The sequence below is a fragment of the Sebastes umbrosus genome, chromosome 9, assembly GCF_015220745.1.
Source record: "Sebastes umbrosus isolate fSebUmb1 chromosome 9, fSebUmb1.pri, whole genome shotgun sequence".
Taxonomy (NCBI): Eukaryota; Metazoa; Chordata; class Actinopteri; order Perciformes; family Sebastidae; genus Sebastes; species Sebastes umbrosus.
Window position 1 is genome coordinate 35,034,766 of NC_051277.1, and position 19,502 is coordinate 35,054,267.

The window sequence follows — 19,502 nt, forward strand, 5'->3', positions numbered from 1 at the left end:
CTGCCCCACACAAAGAACAACCATCGGGAATCAATATGGAATCAGAATAGAGTATCCAAATGTGCAACATCAAACAATCTACTAGCTTAAGTGCTAAGCTTCACCCCCTTTGTCAGTGGTGCTATGCCTGACAAGTTGTCTGTTTTCACATGGCACAAATGCTGTTGACAGTGACTCAAACTATTTAATCATTTTTTAAACAATGGGTCCTTTAGTTCAGAAAAAGATAGACAAATGCAGCCGTCTCAGTTTTAACTGCTGTTTGCTGTTTGAAATGACAACTGCATCTTTGACTGACTCGTTTAAAAATAATTGTTTGTATTAAATGTGAACTTGATGGCTACATACGTATATATGATATTTCCCCAGGCAAAAATGTTATAAAGAAGCCCTTTAGGTGCCCTAAAGAAACATATTTTTCCTTTTCGGGTTCAACTCCCTGCACGGATCAAGTAGCATACAGAGTGTGGTCTGGTAGCTGGACAGGTAGCCGTTTGCCTCCTGGGCACTGCTGTGGTGCCCTTGAGCAAGGCAACGGGTTGACCAAAACTGTTCATACATGGTGGGGAAACACATTAAAAGTTTTCTTAAACATAACTCCACAAAATAATGTAGTATGAAACGCTCCTTGGCCTTGAAAAGTAACACTGTGTTAGGTCACTACTGTAGATAGTAGCCTAATCTAGTTGGCAGTACATGTTAATGTTTGTAGCTTATGTTAGAGCCGACAAACACACACTTTAATTCATTCCTTACACTTTTGCTCTTGTGTTTTGTTTTTTGACAGGTTAAGAAAAGACCCCATCTTCCATACTACATTCCTACTACCCTATGCACACTACTTCAAAGTAGAGCAATCCAAAGTTTGACGGGCCTGCTGTAGTTTGGTTAATTTGGTCCGGACCAAGGGAAAAAAAATCATGCATTGTTGCATTTTAGTTCTGGCTCAGGAAATGTGACATAAAGAGAGTCCACGCAAGGTTATATATAAAACCAAAGAATTTATTAAACTAAGGTTAACCTAAATGGAGTGAACAATGGAGTGTGTAGATCAATAATATCATCAAATGAATGTAGTGCATGGATGTGTTGTGTATGTGCTGTGGAGGTGTTGACGGTGCCGAACCAAACAAAGGTAATGTCAGGTGGATGTGTCTGCAGGAAGAGAAGGAGACAGTGAGCTCATGGGGCAGCTTTTATAGCCTCGAAGGCCAAGGTGAGCTCAATCAAAGTGAAGAACCCCCGTCGTCAGCCAACTGCCTGCTGAGGTTGGCCAGGGCAGCCTCCAAGACAGGGGGACGGGCATCACACCCCCCCTCTTAAGAACAAGGTTCCACCTAGACATCTGGAACACAAAACAACCTAAATACCAGACACCAAGTCAAAGACAAAATATATAAAATGAGAAATGTTTACATTTTTGCTTTACACTATGCTAGGATCCCAACCATGGAAACCTACTCCCATATGAATAGTGACCTAAACCTCTAAACCACCAACCTCCATCTTATCAGATCCAATCCCTCACCCAGCAACCTCGAATGCAGAGGAGCACTTAAAGGATGAGAAACAAGCAGCTAAGATAAGGTGGTGAATTGAGAACACCTGATCTGTCACCTGACTTGGAAATCCTTATGACACAATACAAAACAGTACCCACCTCAAAATGCAGGTTTTTGCAGGAACACAGGAAAGTGAGGACTAATGAACAGTGAGTATGGTCAGCAGGAGGTTCCATCCCTGACCTAAATACACGTCAAAATGTTGATCTCAAAATGAGCACCAAAGCTCATCACAAGTGTCTGACAACACATGGCCTGCAGCTAGACAAAGCTGACTCAATGCTCTGTCTTTACAAAACTCCAGCTACCAAATACACACCAAACTGGAATTTCCATGAGCGCGAAACCAAAGTAGCATACCCAAAGGTTCCTCTAAACAAAGGCTCACAAGCCAACCAAGTCGTCCCAAGACGCACATCACAAAGGGGCAACCTAGACCACATCACCAAAGCTCACCAACAAAACCAAACAAAGCATGAGCTGTAGCGCTTGCTTCCAAAGCTGCTTGACCAAGCTGCAGACAACATTTAAGGTAACAACTTCCTCACTAGCAATGTTCTAATTCCTCACCCTCCAAACCAAATTTTACCATGAACCCAAGCATTTTGAGGCATGCCAGGCTCCAAGCAAGTTAACTCATAAGACCTGACAAAGGACACGGATCTATCTCACAATCCTAGCCATTGTACAGTATTCTGAAGTTACAAACCCACAAAAACAACCACCGAAACATGTGCAATGATAAAATCCAAAGAGCCACCACAGATCCCAGCTCCCCGGTCCTATCTAACTAGTCAACATACTAGCTAACTAGTCTCAACCCTAGTCTTCAGTTCATACTTGTGGTGGGTACTTATGCACTGATTCCACCGGAACCGAAAAGCAACCAGACATTGGCGACCCTCCAGAGACCAGGGAAATCCTCCCAAGACATGTCTTCATCCACGTTGTGAACGCTCCGTACCGTACTCGGGCACGGTTCGTCGATCCGTACTCGAGTCATTAGGTACGATTGATCCGTACCGCGCCCGAGTACAATTGCCCCCCCTCTCTGCTCAGCTTTCACATTAGTAAAGTTGGTCTGTACCCGAGTACACTTGCGTCATCATCCACGTGTATTTGTTTATGTTGAGATCAGCTGTTCTAGTGGCGGAGCATCGTAAAACACTTCATTCAAACTGGACAGAAACTAAATAAAACTCACCAATACCATCGTCGTTACTCTTTCAAACAATCACCAACCTTGGTTTGCTCTAAATAAACTTTTATTTCACCCAGTTTGATGTGAAAGTAGGACGACTCTACACATTGTCTTGGGGACAAGTGTATTCGTATCCGGGCCCGGGTCCCTAATGTGAAAGCACCCTTGAAAAGGTGGTCCTTTTGAAAAGGTACGGTTCATGTGTACTCGGGTACGGTTCGCATCAGGTGTGGGAGCCAACCGTACCGAAACACGGAAGTGGACCGCTATTTAACGCGAGTAACTTTAGCAGTCAGCGAGTAGTTGTGAAAGGGCAGGCTTTATTCAACGCTGCCGGTCTCCTCCGAAATCTGTATCTGCGTGCAGCATGCGCCGATCTCATCCTCTGAACTGCACTGCTGTGGGTGATAAAGCAGGAAGGCCGGCGAGATGTTCCTTAAAATATAAACAATAGTAGGTGATGTTTGTTATTTTATTTAGCTAGTTTAATGGTCTACCTCTGAAGAACGAGAGCTGCTCAGCGGGTAGAGAGAGAGACAGCGGGGAGAAAAACATTATGTAGAGTCGGCATATTTTCACATCAAACTGGGTGAAATAAGAGTTTATTTCGACCAAACCAGAGTTGGTGATTGTTTGAAAGAGTAACGACGACGATTTAGGTGAGTTTTATTTTGTTTCTGTCCAGTTTGAATGAAGTGTTTTACGATGCTCCGTCACTAATAACAGCTGATCTCAACATAAACAAATACACGTGGCTGATGACGCAAGTGTACTCGGGTACAGAACAACTTTACTGATGTGAAAGCTGAACGGAGAGGGAGGGCAATCGTACTCGGGCACGGTACGGATCAGTCGTACCAAATGTGAAAACACCCTGGGTGAAAACAACAAACTGATTAGTCTCCTGTTGAGATCAACCACTTCAGCCTTCAGAGGGGATGTATGGCTCCTCCGAACTAATGCAGCTATACTCTCCAAAGCACATGCTTATTAAAGCTCAAATAAATGGGTTTGCAAACTTAATTTCTTGGTCAAATAGTGCTCTCTTCCAACATCCACCAAAAACAAACTCCACAAAAGTAACCACAGTTAACCAGCCAGAACAAAAAACCTTGCGATGTACTCCTAAAAATCTCAGTCACAATGCTAAATACCAAAGGCACTTAAATCTGTACTCCTCAATTTAGAGAATACAGATAACTTATAAGATCGCTTCCTGAACAGATTTCACGATCATCAGATGGATTTATAGTAGTTTAGCTATTGAAATCATGCTAAAATCACATAATCCTGCGGTTGGTTGGTTTGCTTTCACACCACAAGCGAACCGCATCAGAGTCCGCTTGGAAGCAGTCTCGGTTCGGTTGTTTGGTCTGCACCAGGGTTTGATTGACAGCTTTGAACCATTTGAGCCACATGGACCATAAAAACTGAGCAAACAGACCTGAATTTGTTTAAACCAAACCAAAGGGGTTAGATGTGAAAGCACCTTAAGATATGATTGGACAGTCTCTGTTTGGGAGAGGAGTCTAGAGCTTGGTCAATAGGAGGAAGTCAGAAACTTGGAATCAGCCTCTACTGTGGAAATAATGTAGTGTCCATTTTTGTAACTTTTTGGATTATTATGTGGTGCAATGATAAACTATATTCCATGTGTCTGGTTATATGTGCCATACATGTTTTAGGGGTGTTTCCTGCAATATGTCTTTACAATGGTTAGATCAGATCCATAAAACAAAGGCAAGAATTCTCTATAGTTGTAGAAATCTATTACTTTATTCAATTTGACCTGAAGGGGGTGGTGTAATTTAATAATAATATAATGCTTGCTGCTGCCAAACCCTTCCTAATATAGTCCCAGCAGTGTAATGCTGGCTATATAAAACAGTATAGTGTGCATTCTGTTTTGGTTCAAGACCAAGATGATCTGGAATTCACTGATAGCTCTCACAGTACTGTTCCCAGCAGCGCATATGGAGACAGTTTACCTCCTGAGGACTGTAGCTTGGCACCGCATTGTAACTTTTGTGACCGTTTACCTACTGAAATGCTTTATCACATCCAATTGTGAAGCCCTGGAGAGCTACTCTAAGCACAAATGTAATGCACATGAAACTCAGTGATAGCTGTTACCACAATAGAGCCCCACATGCGAATGGAAACCCTCCTGTGAACAATAGTGTTGCTCTGGCTGCTGCTCGCCAAGTAGTTTGCCATGTAAATATGAAATAAATAACAGTGACTGGGCTATTTCTCCACTGTGCTGGAGGGCAGTGAAAGCTCCGTCCACATGTAAGTGATTTGGAGATTTATCTGGAGTCAGTTCAGTACCACATGCTGGTGCTAAGCCCTTATCTTCTATTGTTAAATTAAATGCACCATGGGCTACGTGCTGATTATCTGACGGATGAGACTGCTCTCTTTGTGGTAAAACTGGCTTCTTTTGTTCTTAACCCCTTAACACTCTGACGAACAAGAAGATATCTGGTATCATATCGAATCTAAGGACTCCATTGGTACCAACCGTGTTATGTTAGCTTGTCGGGAAGAACGCAAAACATCGCTATGAAGTTACGCAAAATTTTGGTGAGGAGAGAGATGTGAATGTAAATGAGTTCTATGGGTACCCACGAGTCTCTCCTTTACAGACATGCCCACTTTATGATAATCACATGCAGTTTTTTGCATGCAGTACAAATGTGTTATTTTCGCCTATTCTAAATGATGTATTTAAATATTTCTGCATACTGGGGTCCACAAACAGGAATTACATAAATTGGGTATCACTGGATAGCTGACACTCTTGTGGATCGAAATGATGATGTTAGCCCCCATAGTAGCCATTTCATTGTAGTGAGACCATTTTTTTTAAACTTGACCTCACTGTATAAAATGACCTGTGGTGACCTCTAGGATAATCACAGCCTCGTGAAACTTTATAGCCACAAACTAGAGACCTAGAACATTCAGAGGATGGATGGATCAGACTAGAGACCTAGAGCATTCAGAGGATGGATGGATCAGACCAGAGACCTAGAGCATTCAGAGGATGGATGGATCATACTAGAGACCTAGAGCATTCAGAGGATGGATGGATCAAACTAGAGACCTAGAGCATTCAGAGGATGGATGGATCAGACTAGAGACCTAGAGCATTCAGAGGATGGATGGATGGCTGAGCAGTTTCCAGAACAGAAGTGCTCACCATCCAATCACTGAAAAATGTAATTCTTGCAGAAATCTCCAAATGTCAAAAGTTTTTTTATCCCAAATCACAGCATGTCCTCTTCTATGGTGTTCCTCAAGGTCTTGGTGTGTTAATGTGGTATTTTGGAGAAATTATTGATAATTTCTGTCATACTCCAGTGGTAGAAAATGGTTAAATTCAGCACCAAAATCTGTGTAACAAATGGTATCAACCCAAAATTGCTTCAACAATTTATGAGACATAATAGATCATGGGAATGGCCATCATATACATTGATCATAATGTTCTCAGCCCTTATATACTTTCCAATTTATTTTAATTTATTCTGTCATATTTATTTCTGATTTATGACTAGAACAACTTGACACAGTGCTGAGCTGCATCTCAAATTAATCTTCAGGTTCCCAGCTTTCAGATGATGTACACCACTTCTATGTGGCATCTACCCCCTGCACCCCACCACTACCCCTCTAAAAAAAAAGAAAGGATGACATATGATAAACCGATGGCAAGCAGCAATATGTTTTCATGATCCAACCCTCTAAAGCAAGAGAGTAATTCCTCTGTTGGATCCATGACATGAAAAAGTGATCTCAAAAGAACAGCCTCGACAACCAAAAAGCACTTGCTTCAGCATTTTGGTTTGTGAGTTATTAGAGGCAGTGTTGATCATTTGTTAGCCAAAGAAAACACTTCTCTGACAAATCACCTACTCCACATTCCACACTACTTCCTGTAGAGTGTTTAGTTTTCTTCCCCACGGGCTGCCATTGACAACAATGTCTCAATGCTTCTGTGTGTTTATGCATGATGATTGAGTCTTACCCGAGGTTGAGCCTCTCTGTGTCTTTAGGAAAGGTTTTTGGTATGGTGGCGAGGTGTCTGAAAGTACAGTGGACCTCTTTAACACCCGGACAGCTACAGCTCCGTGGGCAGGATGGGATGGCATGTATGGGGGAGATCTACAGGAAGAAAAGGCCGATAAGATCAGAGGAAAGGTCAACAACAGGAAGCAATCAGATGGAGGAAGTTGGGAATGACACAAAAGAGGGAGCAGAGAAGTAAATGAGGGAAGATATGATAAGGGAAGTATGAGAAAGCAGTGAACAGCAGATGCAAATTCAGAAATTCAGAAAAGATGAGATAAGAGAAGGAGAAGCAAACAGATGAGTTCAGACCTGTGTAGGCACTGACAGTTTGGAAAGAAATCAATTCTGACAACTCCACTTTAGGCTTATATAAAATAGACCAGGGGTATTAACATTGTGCCCTCCTGTGCCCAATTCCATCAAGATAAATTAAAGATTTTCTTAGAAAAACTGTAGTTTTAGGAAATATACTTTATATCCTTATGTTGTGTTTTTCACCCTCCGTCAGCCTTATAACTTTAGCAAACTTAATAATGCCTGTGGCTTTTGATTGGAAACTGAATGTTATCCTAATGAATCTACATATTTTGCTGACTCTTTTTTGTACATTGAGTGTCACGTTGTAAGTTACTTTATCGGTAAAGCTTTACTGACTTAAAGAGGACCTATTATGCTTTTGTGCTTTTTCCATTTCCTTTAGTGTGTTATCTAGTTTTTTGAGCATGTAAAAGGTCTGCAAAGTTACAAAGCCCAAAGTCAATGCCAAAAGACAGAAACACTGCACCTGAACTGACTTGCTTGAAGTCCCGCCTTTTCTTCCGTAATGTGGTGATGTCACCAAGTAACACATTTGCATATAACCTGCCTAGCGGCTAGTTTGGCAGGCCCTCAAACAAACGTAGTTACAGTAGAGCTGGAGTGGAGTCTGAAGAGTTTGGTTCCATTAACCAATCACAACAGAGAGGGTCAGCTGACCAATCAGAGCAGACTGGGATTTTCGGAAAAGGGGGGTTTTTGATACAGAGGGTGAAAAGAGATGCGATGAGAAAAATAAAGCGTTTTTTGAACATTAAAGCATGTAAACATGTTCTAGTAGAAACCCAAAATACAAGTATGCACCTGAAAATAAGCATAATAGGTCGTCTTTAAGCGACTAACCACTGGCTGTAAGAAGTTGAGAGCTTCTGAAGATTTACCGTTTGCCAGAGCAGTGATGAGAAGAGCAGGGGAAACCACGCTGCAGCCAACCCGCACCACCACAGCGCCATGACTGGATGGCTGTCTGACCGCTCACGTCATTAATACACCTGCAGGAAGGAATGAAGTGATTTAGATGCACATATTTATGTCAACAGAAACTAAACATTAGAAACATAACATAGGAGTTATACAAAAAGGCGCACGAAAAGGCGTATGAATGACACGATAATGTGCGAGGTAATAGCGTGCAATAAGAATGCCATTCTTGCTTTTCCGATGCCATTTATACACCATGTAGTCTTTACTGACTGCAATGTAAATGCATCCGCGTAAATATGCTACGCTCAGAGCTAGTGACGTAGAATAAAAGGTGAGAGAGACTGCTTATGGTGGGGAGGCGGATGGGTCTAACAAACACAGGACTTTCAACCAGGGGTCCTTGTTTGAGACCGGGGTTTTGTTTTGTAAGTTATGTTTATGACGTTTAAGATGTTTATATGGCACCAAATGAGAACAGAAGTTAGCTCATGACATTTGTCATATACAGCAGGTCTAGATCAGATTGTTAATATTTCCTCTGTTCCTGTTACTATTTTGCAAGTAAACTATCTATCTTTATATAGCTATTACTTGTATTATCAAAATAAGCCACATTCACAAGCACAGTGCCGTAGTAGCATAGCTTTTAGTGCATGGACATACTGACATACTGTACACATTTATGCATGCATACATATTCAGCTGATACTTCATCTTTTGACTTTTGACACCAGATGAGTTCTTGAAACGGCAATAACAAATTCTCCGATTTTGTTTTTAGCTTCGGCTAGAAATGATGAAAGAGAAAATTAATATAATGATATGCAAAATGGAGTACATTCATAACCACATTACACATGCCCAAGCTGGCACACCCAAAAATGTTAGATGAGGAAAAAAAGAAAGAATGAAAAAAAGAAAGGAAGAAAGAAAGAAAGAAAGAAAGATAGAGAGAAAGAAAGAAAGAAAGAAAGAAAGAAAGAAAGAAAGAAAGAAAAATTAGAGAAAGAAAACTCAGGTGATAGCATTAGAAAGACAGAGAAAGTAAGAGCTGTGAGAAAAAATCTCCATGGCTGAGTTAGTTGACAACTGTAGCAGCTCTCCTAATACCAAACTATTCACCCTCAAGGTTGATAAAACACATCAGAGAGGTTTGAACACACTATTAGATCCTGCCCGTCTTCAATACACCTTTCCTTGGGGGACTCAGCAGAGACAGTGTAAATGCTCTCTAATCCGACATAATCATGTTCAAAACTAGGAATACGTGTATATTTGAAGACACACAATAGACACATCATCTGTCGGCATTAGGGATTGATGACTCAAAGTCACTCTCAAATAAAAACAATAGACGGTAGAAAATAACCACCTAACATTGGCAGTTGTGGTTTGCTACAGTGCCAGGTGGTTTGGCAATCACTACGCTGGTTTAAATGTTAACAGGCTCCTTTGAGGGCATAACATACCAATTACATACAACCACACACACACACACATAGCTGACAGACACAACAGCATCTTTGTGAGGACACACATTGACATAATGCATTCCCTAGCCTCTTACCCTAACCTTAACCATCACAATTAAATGCCTGACCCTAACCTTTACCCTTAACCTAACCCTTACCCTTACCCTAACCCTTACCCTAACCCTTACCCTAACCTTAACCATCACAACTAAATGCCTGACCCTAACCCCTTACCCTAACCTTAACCATCACAACTAAATGCCTGACCCTAGCTCTTACCCTAACCCTAACCCTTAACCTTACCCAAACCTAAACCATCACAACTAAATGCCTGACCCTTACCCTTACCCTAACCCTTACCCTAACCTAAACCGAATTCAATCCTGAACCTTAAAACCAAGTCTGAACCCTAAACAGGCCTTTGAAGGTCTGTCCAAAGGTGAGGACCGGCCAAAGTGTACACTTTCCAAAAATGTCCTCACTCTGAAGGTCTAAAACTGTTATTGGTCCCCACAAAGATAGCTGTACAAGTACACACATGCATGCACGCATGTGCACGCACACACATACACACTGTCTGATGTGTTAATAAACTCAGAAGGGAGAGAGAGAAGAAATGGGTGAAGAGAGAGAAAGAGAAGAATTCCCTGGTAGAACCAAACAACACACATATTTTGAAGTCATTAGAGGCCAGTTTGAGGTTTCTGGTTTCCACTTCAGTATCTCTGTGCTCTCTCCTCACAGGGAGGCTAATTCACCTAACAGCTGTGTGTGTGTGTGTGTGTGTGTGTGTGTGTGTGCGTGTGTTTGTGTGTGTGTGTGTGTGTGTGTGTGTGACATTTGTGACAGGAAGACAGGAGGAAAGTGCCCTAAAGTTTGACCTGGATCATGATGTGCTATGGATATTAATGCTTCGTCCGTATCTGATAAACACATTAACTCCATAGAGGTCAGTCAGGCGCTCCGTTGATTTCAGTGGTGACCGTTCATATCGAATTAATTGTTTTCAAAAGAAATATTATCATCATAATATAACAAGTGACAACTGGTGAGAAGAAGAGTAAATGTAACATTCTCAATGTAGAGAAACTCATGTTACTTGTTTAGTGCTTTGGTCTACAAGGGTCGTGTCTAGAAGGTAACCCCCAACTTGAGAAAACTTGCAAAAACTTGCAAAAAGCTCTCGCGAGATTCACTGCCCGATGACCTTTCCTAACCTTAAACATTCAAGGTCAATGCCTAACCCTAACCATTCGAGGTCAATGCCTAACTTAACTATTCAAGGTCAATGCCTAACCCTAACCATCTCAAAAGAGTTTTGCAAATTGGGTGATACCTTCTAGACACGACCGTCTACAAGGCGGAAGCCAAGGATGTGTTGGCTTTGTAGTATGACTGTGATGATGTCAGAGTGAATGGGAATCATATTTAGCCTACTGTGTTTTACATTATTGTCTAGGTTGACATTACAACAACACTTGAGTCTAGAGGCATGCTTGCAGCTTTGTGGGGCTGCAATTAGGCACAGAAGGGCTTTGAGCTAAATGCTAACATTGGCTTGCTAACATGCTAATGTATTAGTATAATGTTCACCATGTTCTCAATCTTAGTTTTGCATGTTAGCATGCTAACATTTGTTAATTAGCATTAAGGACACAGTAAAACTGAGGGTGTCATTAGTTTTACAAATATTTGGTCATAAACCAAAGTTAACCAAATTTTGACCTGATGATGGCACTAGATGAAAAGTAGAGGACCAACTGAGTGATATTCCTAAAATCTTAACTCAAGGTCCACTTACTAGCTTTGTCTAGAGCTTTCAGCTATATCTCACGGTCTTCATTAGCAGATGAACATGAAATGCAGTTGAAATATCTGAAAAAAGCTAACCTGCATTAACTCAATCAGCCAATTGGAGGAAGCAAAAATTAGCTGGAAACACAACATTGACATATTATCACCTTCCAGTCCAATATTCATTTTCCTTTAGCTCTGTTTTTGGCCTTTACCAACTCCTGAGAAACATATCGGGTTCTTTAGCTGCAAATTGCTATCGAAATCTTAGCTAGTAGCCAACTTTGTCAGTCTGACATTTGGTAGGCAACTTGGCAGGTATTGTACAGAGGGGTTTTTAGAGCTTGCTTTTGCAGAAAATTGAACGTGAACGTGAATTGAACTTGAACGCATGCCCTAAGCTCTGTAATGACTTTGCCACCTTGTGTCCAAGATCTTAAAAATTCATGCTTAACATTGTTAAAAAGCCAGTATCAGACATTGGACATAGCATATACTATACCTATGGCTCTCAATGAACGTCCCATATTGTCTGTGTAAATCTGGTTATGAGTTCTATAATTTAAATGACATGTTGAAAGGATATTGGATGCATTTTATTAGGTGTTACACACAGCTGTTCAGCAACCCTCACTTATATGTGTCAGGTAAGGCTAAAACCTGGATGCAACAGCTTCTACCTTGACTTTACAGAGCAATAAAGTTGTCCACTCAATCAGTCTCCAGTATTGTGGGTCATGATGATCACAGGTAAACCCTGTCAGCCAGCTAGTTCTATGCTCCTGCTCTCCCTTAATGGCTTTAACAGCTCTCCTGTGTTAGCACTTTGGAGACAGAGAGAGGACAGGAAAGGAAATGAGAGGAGAGGGTAAAAAATAGAGGAAAGGAAGGGAACGGAGGTAGGAGAGTAGAGAAAGAGGAAACAGATGAGGAGAGTTGAGGAGATGAGAAAAGGGTTTCCCCGTAAAATGAAATCACTTAGTACCCCTCCCAGACTCTCACATGACAGAGATAAAGTACTTCCAGTGAAAGAGCTAGAGCATTACACTGTCCGACCTCCTGCTTATCAAAATCATATGCTCACTGGCACATAGTGGTTCTACTCTAAGTCCTGCCAACATTCATCCTACAATCCTTTGTTTCTTTCTATATGGTCTTTCTTTCCATCGTACAATCATCTTCTGTGGTGTACTTTTAAATATGATCAGTGACTGAACTATGCAAGGAGTCAATGGCATGCTGTCACGAAGAGAAAGTAAAGGAGCAAAAAAATAAAAATGTAATGAATGAAGGATGGGCAGAACTTGTAGTACAGAATGTACTGTAGAAACCCTCCCAGTAGATCACTGGTCTTAATCTAAATCGTTAGAATACAATATGATAAGAGAATTATGTGCAGCAAAAACAAAAGGATATGTTGGTAGTAAAAAGTTGAAAAACTCAATGTAGTTGATGTGGAAGTTTACTTTGAGAAGAAACCTGAAACTGTCTCATAAGTAACTTGCGATATAAACAAACAAAAAGCAGATATTTTCCACTTATATCTTGTGGTTTCTAACCATTTATTTAGTTTTGGTTTCACCGGCCAAAGTTTTGAGATCTCCTTAGACTTGTGCCACCTCCTCAGTACACTGGAGCTAAATGGCTTAGCATATTAATGTCACAAGAAATTACATTTGATAAACTGAAGAGCTAGTGGGATAGCCTGGGAAGCAACATAGCTTTATATTTCCTTGGCCTCATTGTTGGAGCCAACTTTCTAGATTCGTGCTTGTGTCTACTACATCTGCAATGATGAGTAGACTAGGTATAGGATGTTATGCTACCAGGTATAGTAGCCAGGTTAAAAAAAGCCAGTTCCTTTTAATGGTAATGGCTAGAAGGGAACCAACAAACTGGGGAAATTCTCATGAGATTGTTAAGGTTAGGCATTGACCTCGAATGGTTAAGGTAAGGCATTGACCTCAAATGGTTAAGGTTAGGCATTGACCTCGAATGATCGAGGTTAGACATTGACCTCAAATAGTTAAGGTTAGGCATTGACCTTGAATGGTTAAGGCTAGGCATTGATCTCGAATGGTTAAGGTTAGGCATTGACCTTGAATGGTTAAGGTTAGGCATTGACCTTGAATAGTTAAGGTTAGACATTGACCTAAAATTGTTACGGTTAGGCATTGACCTTGAATGATTAAGGTTCGGCATTGATCTCTAATAGTTAAAGTTAGGCATTGACCTTGAATAGTTAAGGTTAGGCATTGACCTTGAATAGTTAAGGTTAGGCATTGATCTTGAATAGTTAAAATTAGGCATTGACCTTGAATAGTTAAGGTTAGGCTTTGACCTTGAATGGTTAAGGTTATGATAGAACGTCGAGCAACAAGTCTTGTGAGAGTTTTTGCAGTTTGAGGGTTATCTTCTAAACACAACCCAGTACAATGGAGCTAAATGGTCTTTGGCGCCTAGCATCTTAACATTACAAGAAATTGCATTTGATAAACTGAACAGGTAGTGTTGCCACTGTCAAAAGCTTTAATTAAAACAGCTGGCAGTCATATTTTCATAGCAAATTGTTTAGGGATTATAGGGATGGCCTGGGAAACAAAAGAGACAACATGCTCAACTCACGATTAAAGAAGACAGGGTTCTGGATCCTAAATGTAGATAGTTTAAAAGGGAAAGCAACATGGCCTTGTATTTCCTTGGCCTCATTGTTGGAGCTGTTTCCAGTGCGGTGCTTGTGTCGACTATGTCTGCAATGATGGTGGTGAGTATAGGATGTTATGCTAACCTGTGGGTAGTAGCCAGGTTAAAGCTGAAGTAGGCGAGATTGGAGCAAATATGATTAAAAAAAAATATTTTTATAAAACGGTCCCTATAACGTGACACTAGTACATGAAACAGGTAACCTGAAAAAAATCATCTTCCTCTGTGTCCTCCGTTGTCCTCCGGTGCTCCTAACGGCATCTGCATGATTTTACAGACCGGAGGAAAACAAGCAGTCAGAGCTGATCTGAGGTCTGCTGTCCATCTGCCGTCTATGAGAGCCAGCTCACAAACTCCGACCAAACGGTCAAACTAGGCAGCGCTGATCAAATATGAATCAATATTCTGCTATTGTAATGCCTATTTCTCTCCTCAGATGTTTTTAGAATCATCTTGTAGTGCACGGTTTAGCTGTAAAATGAGAAAGTTAGTGACGCTGCCGCCATTGTAAAATCTGTTGAAGGAACGCCAAGTTCCGGTCACATGACCATAGCACAGCCAATATGAACGCTCTCTCTCTGAATTGACCTTTGATTGGTCGAAGTCTCCTGTCATGGTTTGGCTTAAAATGCCTACGTAAGTGAACGTTGACTTTTAGTTTCACACGGGACACAAACAGTGGTCTCCTGGGGGAAAGTCCTGGGTTTGTTTGACCCATCCACAACCCCTCCCACCCGTCCGTAGTGGACTTTCTTGCTTGTTATACTTGTTATTATACCAGGTCAATCAATATACTACGTCACCTGCTCTGCGCGTCGCTCATTGTACTACGTCACTTGCTGCAGCCTTCCGTGGACTATATGTAATACGTCAAAGACAAACGTAATCCACAACAAAATACGTTTCCCTCCAAACTTAATTGAGAATGTAGGTCAACTGACCTACATTCTCAATTAAGTTTGGAGGGAACATTTCAAGGAGAAAGGGCTGGTAATTGAGAGTCAGCTACACAGTTTCCTAACATGAGCAAGACGTACTATATCTCACAGCCTCAAACGCATTAGTCTAATCGAGTAATAATTGCAGTAAGGAAAAACATTACCATATGTTTTGTTTTGAAGTCGTCCAAAGTGACTGAGCGTGGCTAAAGCTAGCATGCAGCACCAACGGTCAACCACTCTTGGCGAAATGTGGTGTCTTAATCTCTTCAAACAGATCAAAAGCCAAACCAGTCTCCTTAATTCATGGTGTATTCCTTTAAGAATGTCTGAGTGAGGCCAATACATCTTTATGTCAAAAACATTATGCTGACTGCCAGCCAAGTCACAGCTGCTCTATTCAAGATAACACATGTCAAGAGAGGACTACAATATGATTCCCACATGTTTTCATGAAAGTCTGTCATATTATGCGCTGCCATACACATTCAGAAATCTCTTTCAACAAAATGTGTGTGGGGCGTCGCTATCGCATACCAACCTTGTCTCCAGAAGGTTATTTAGCAAGTTGAACAGCTATGTTTTATAATTGACAAACATTAGTATTTGAACATTTATATTAAAAATATTCAGGGGAGTTATATAATAGTCACTTCATCCACGTCGGACTTATGGGGATTTATTTGAATTTATTATATATGACTTTTTCATATTCTTTTGAGACTTCTGAGGGTAAACAGAGTCCACTTCGGTTTTAGAAGTCTATTTTATTTATGGACGTTATAAGTTTTCACTTACACTGAATATGTGGGATGAAATACAAAATCCTCTGACTGGATGTTAATTAATCGCTTCAACTATTCAGATTCCTTTGAGAGTTCCTTTCCAAGTATTGGCTGTAAATCTCTCAAAGTTTTAGCATGCTTGCTGCGTTGGCACGGAGAGAAGCTCAGGTGGCTTTTAAGCAAATCTAAAATACTTTGTACTGTCTAGGCAAAGTCTAGCGAGCTTTCTTTTTGTCTGTTGCTTATTATTACTGAAAGCTGGAGCTGGTCCCCTTCAGTCAGTAAAACAAAGCAGCGTGTAGCTAATAAATACTTATTTATAGAGAGCGTCTGTTTGCCTGAAGTGCTCATTGGTACAAATATGATTGAAATGTACTTCGCCAAAGGACCTGGTTATAGTAAACAAACTCTCCCAGAAACAGACTGTTTGACAGAGATTTCTACGTCTTTGCACACAGTATATCAAGTATAAATATTTGCAACTTCAGATGCTCTTTGAACATAATCATATGGGAATCTTGGGCAGCCTTTTTTGGTGGTGGGTGGTGGGCAAAAATAAGTTACAATAGGTCCAAAAAGCATGAAAAGTAAGAGTTTCCCATTCGTTGTGGGCAAAGAGTTGCTCAATAGATCAACATAAACAGTACTGGACTGTATCTTGCTAATTCTACTTAACACAAGTCAATCAGCTGATGAGTTACTGTGACACCAACATCTGTCAGTATGAAATCAGATTTCAAAGTGAGACGGCATTCCTTGATGTTGCAAAGATAAATATGGCTCTAAAACTGTCACTTTTGCAACCTTATGACATAACCTCAAGTTATTTAACTGACACTTTTAAATGAGGACAATTAGTCATCAGCCATACATCAACTTCTCTTGATTAACTGTTGAAAATGACACCCAATCTATGCAAACGTATTAAAACCAGAGATCTGCACAGAAAACTAACAAACTTTAACACAAACAACAGCCCCTGTTAAAGTTACTTTTCCATCTGGGAGCATTTAGCAACTTCTCATTATCAAAACTGCAAGAAACTCACCTGGAAATTCCTCCAGAAGGGGGAGAGAATAAACAGTTGAAGTACAAACTAGAACTCAAAACAAGTCCTTTAGTTTTCACTGCAGGCTGGAAAGTCAGAGTTTTACAAGAAAAACAGGCTTAAAAAAGTATCCAATTGATGTTTTAGTCCTGTGGATGTTTAAGCCATGAGCTCCCGAGGTCTGTGAACGAGAGAGCAGGAGAGGGGATGGAGCGCTTTCTCTCTGTGTGTGTGTGTGTGTGTTTGTGTGTGTGTGTGTGTGTGTGCGCGTGCGTTAGTTTGACCCTCTGCTGGTCCTTAAGGCATCTGGATTTCAGATTAACTTCTTTCTCGTCCTGTTCTGTAACTGTGCGGTCAGGAATGCTGCTTCTCCATCCCCTCCTACACCTATTTTCCTTCCTTCACCTCCTCCATTCATCTCCTTTCTCTGCTTTAACTATCCTTCGCTCTCTGAGACTCTCAAGTTCCATTTCACACAGGCAATCCTGGTGGACGCATTATAACTTTCCTTTCCTTTTTCACTGTTTTCTCACTTTCCTCACTCCTCTGTGTGTCTTTCTTTTTCACCTCCTCTCTCTCTACCTCTTTTCCCTCTCTGCCTGTTTTTCTCTTCACCCGCTTTCACCTTTCCAACTCTCCACCTCCCTCTTCTCCCTCTTGAGGTACATTACAGCTTTTGAATACAGATTAGCCAATTATAGCCTAATAATCTGCCTATTGATACGGAGCCAGTGCCGGCAGCTACACACACACGCTGACATGTACTTTGCAAAAGTTGGCAGGCATTCATGTGAGCTGCCTGGATGAATTGTACAGTGAATCCAACAGGATGGGAGGGTTTTAACAGTCTATTTGTCCTTTAAGCCCTCATACTGTACGTAATACCTGCAGTGTTGAAACGCCGTGGCACCATACCTCGTCTGTGTTGACATAGCAATTTACTTACAATGATTGAAGACATGTAGAAATGTAAAGTCTGGGCATGGAACGGCTAAATACGACTTTTAGACATGTTGACTGCAATAGGTTTGATCTCGTTGCTAACATTTGGAAACACTTAAGTCACTGACCTGCTCCTTTCTTGCTGGAGTCGAATTCTAAACAACATGAATAGGTCTTTTGTAGCAGAGCTCTTTTGTTAGTATGCCCACTTTTATTTGGTTTACTTCAGTTGGAGAAGAAAGAGATGAAGCCAGTCATGTGTAGTATACAAGCCAAAGCTTGTAAGACGTTTAGCCAAAGCCTGTTAGTATATTGTTGGAGCAGTTGAAGAGTTGTTTGTTTTTTCCTCTTCTTTTTGTTCCCAATACCACCCACATATTGGAGGACAGCTATCTTTATCACCCCGGTCGCACCAAATGGTGTAAGAATGCCACGCAAACTTGCCAACCCTCCCTATTCCCCCAGGAGACTCCCGTTTTTCATTGCCCTCTCTCCGTTTCCTCCCGTGGTCACACTTGTCCTGTTTTCTCCCGATTTCCACACCTTTTTCCCCATTTGTTATCTCAACTTGTTTCTGGCACTGTACAGCGTACATAAGCCCTACCGTTTCCACCCGGACGACAATAGATCTACACCAAATGTCATTTCCCAGCGGAAGAGGGTTGCTCGCGACCATATAGACCGATCAGCAATAACATTATGACAGCAAGGGAACCCTGACCGGTCTGCAGCCCCATACGTAACAAACTGCTCCTCACTGTGTGTTCTGACACCTTTCTATCAGAACCAGCATTCACTTTTTGAGCAGTTTGAGCTCCAGTAAAGCTCCAAAAGCTGTCGTGGCACGGCGCAATCCATTGGAAATAAGGGATTTCAGAGCGCTGTGGTGCCGTTGTTGCATTGTGTCTGAAAGGGCCTTCAGTGAGTGAAAGAAGGAGAAAGAATTGGAGAGAGCTAAGAGAAAGAAATACTCAAGCGGGGGCAAATAATGAATGAGTGAATAAAAATTGATGAATATTAGTTCACCAGAGATTAACATAAGTTCACACCAGAGTGGCAAATTATTCAGTTTTCATCCTGGAGAATTAAAGGTAAAATTAAAAGTAGGTCTATTTAACATACAAATGCTGTTACAGTGTTCTTATTATTTAGTTATTTTCATTATTTTAAAGTCACCAGAATGCAGGAAACAAAGACCCCGAGATCCCCCCTTTGGTTTTCAGATCCTCCCTATTTTTGAGGTCTCAAGGTTTGCAAGTATGATGACACGTTTATTCACAAGTCATTTCACATGCAATAGGAATGCTGTTCTTGCTTTTGGTCATGTGCACGCCATGTAGTCTGTACTGACTGCAATGTAAACGCATCTGCGTAAATATGCTACGCTCAGAGCTAGTGATGTAGAGTAAAGAGTGAGAGAGACTGCTTATGGTGGGGAGCTGGATGGGTCCAACAAACACAGGACTTTCATCCAGGAGACCTGTGTTTGTGTCACAAAGTGTTATTGAGTTATTTTGAAGTTAGGGACATTTCAGACATGTTTTATTTCTGCTACGTTGTTTCCGTACGTATTTTACTAAGTTTACATACTTATTTTAAGTCCAAATATGATGTTTGTCCTAGCCCTCAGTGAGTGGTTTAGTTGCCTATACATAACTGCAAATTGTTTTGTTGTGTGGCATAAAAATGACACGCAAAAAGAGGCGTATAACTGACACACAAAAAGGCTAAATTGCGTTCT

The 19,502-nt window shown here is 41.0% G+C and overlaps 1 protein-coding gene across 1 annotated transcript in view; it reads right to left on the minus strand.

Moving 5' to 3' along the window:
• The window catches only part of si:ch211-159i8.4 (matrix-remodeling-associated protein 5), a 47,866-nt gene extending 30,478 nt beyond the window's left edge, over positions 1-17,388 (minus strand). Inside the window, exons 1-3 of the mRNA XM_037780510.1 lie at positions 16,820-17,388; positions 8,037-8,147; positions 6,797-6,933 (exon numbers count right to left, since the gene is read on the minus strand). Coding sequence (XP_037636438.1) covers positions 6,797-6,933; positions 8,037-8,108 — 209 coding nt within the window. The 5' untranslated portion in view covers positions 8,109-8,147; positions 16,820-17,388. The remainder of the gene's footprint in view (positions 1-6,796; positions 6,934-8,036; positions 8,148-16,819) is intronic.
• Between the last annotated feature and the right edge of the window lie 2,114 nt (positions 17,389-19,502).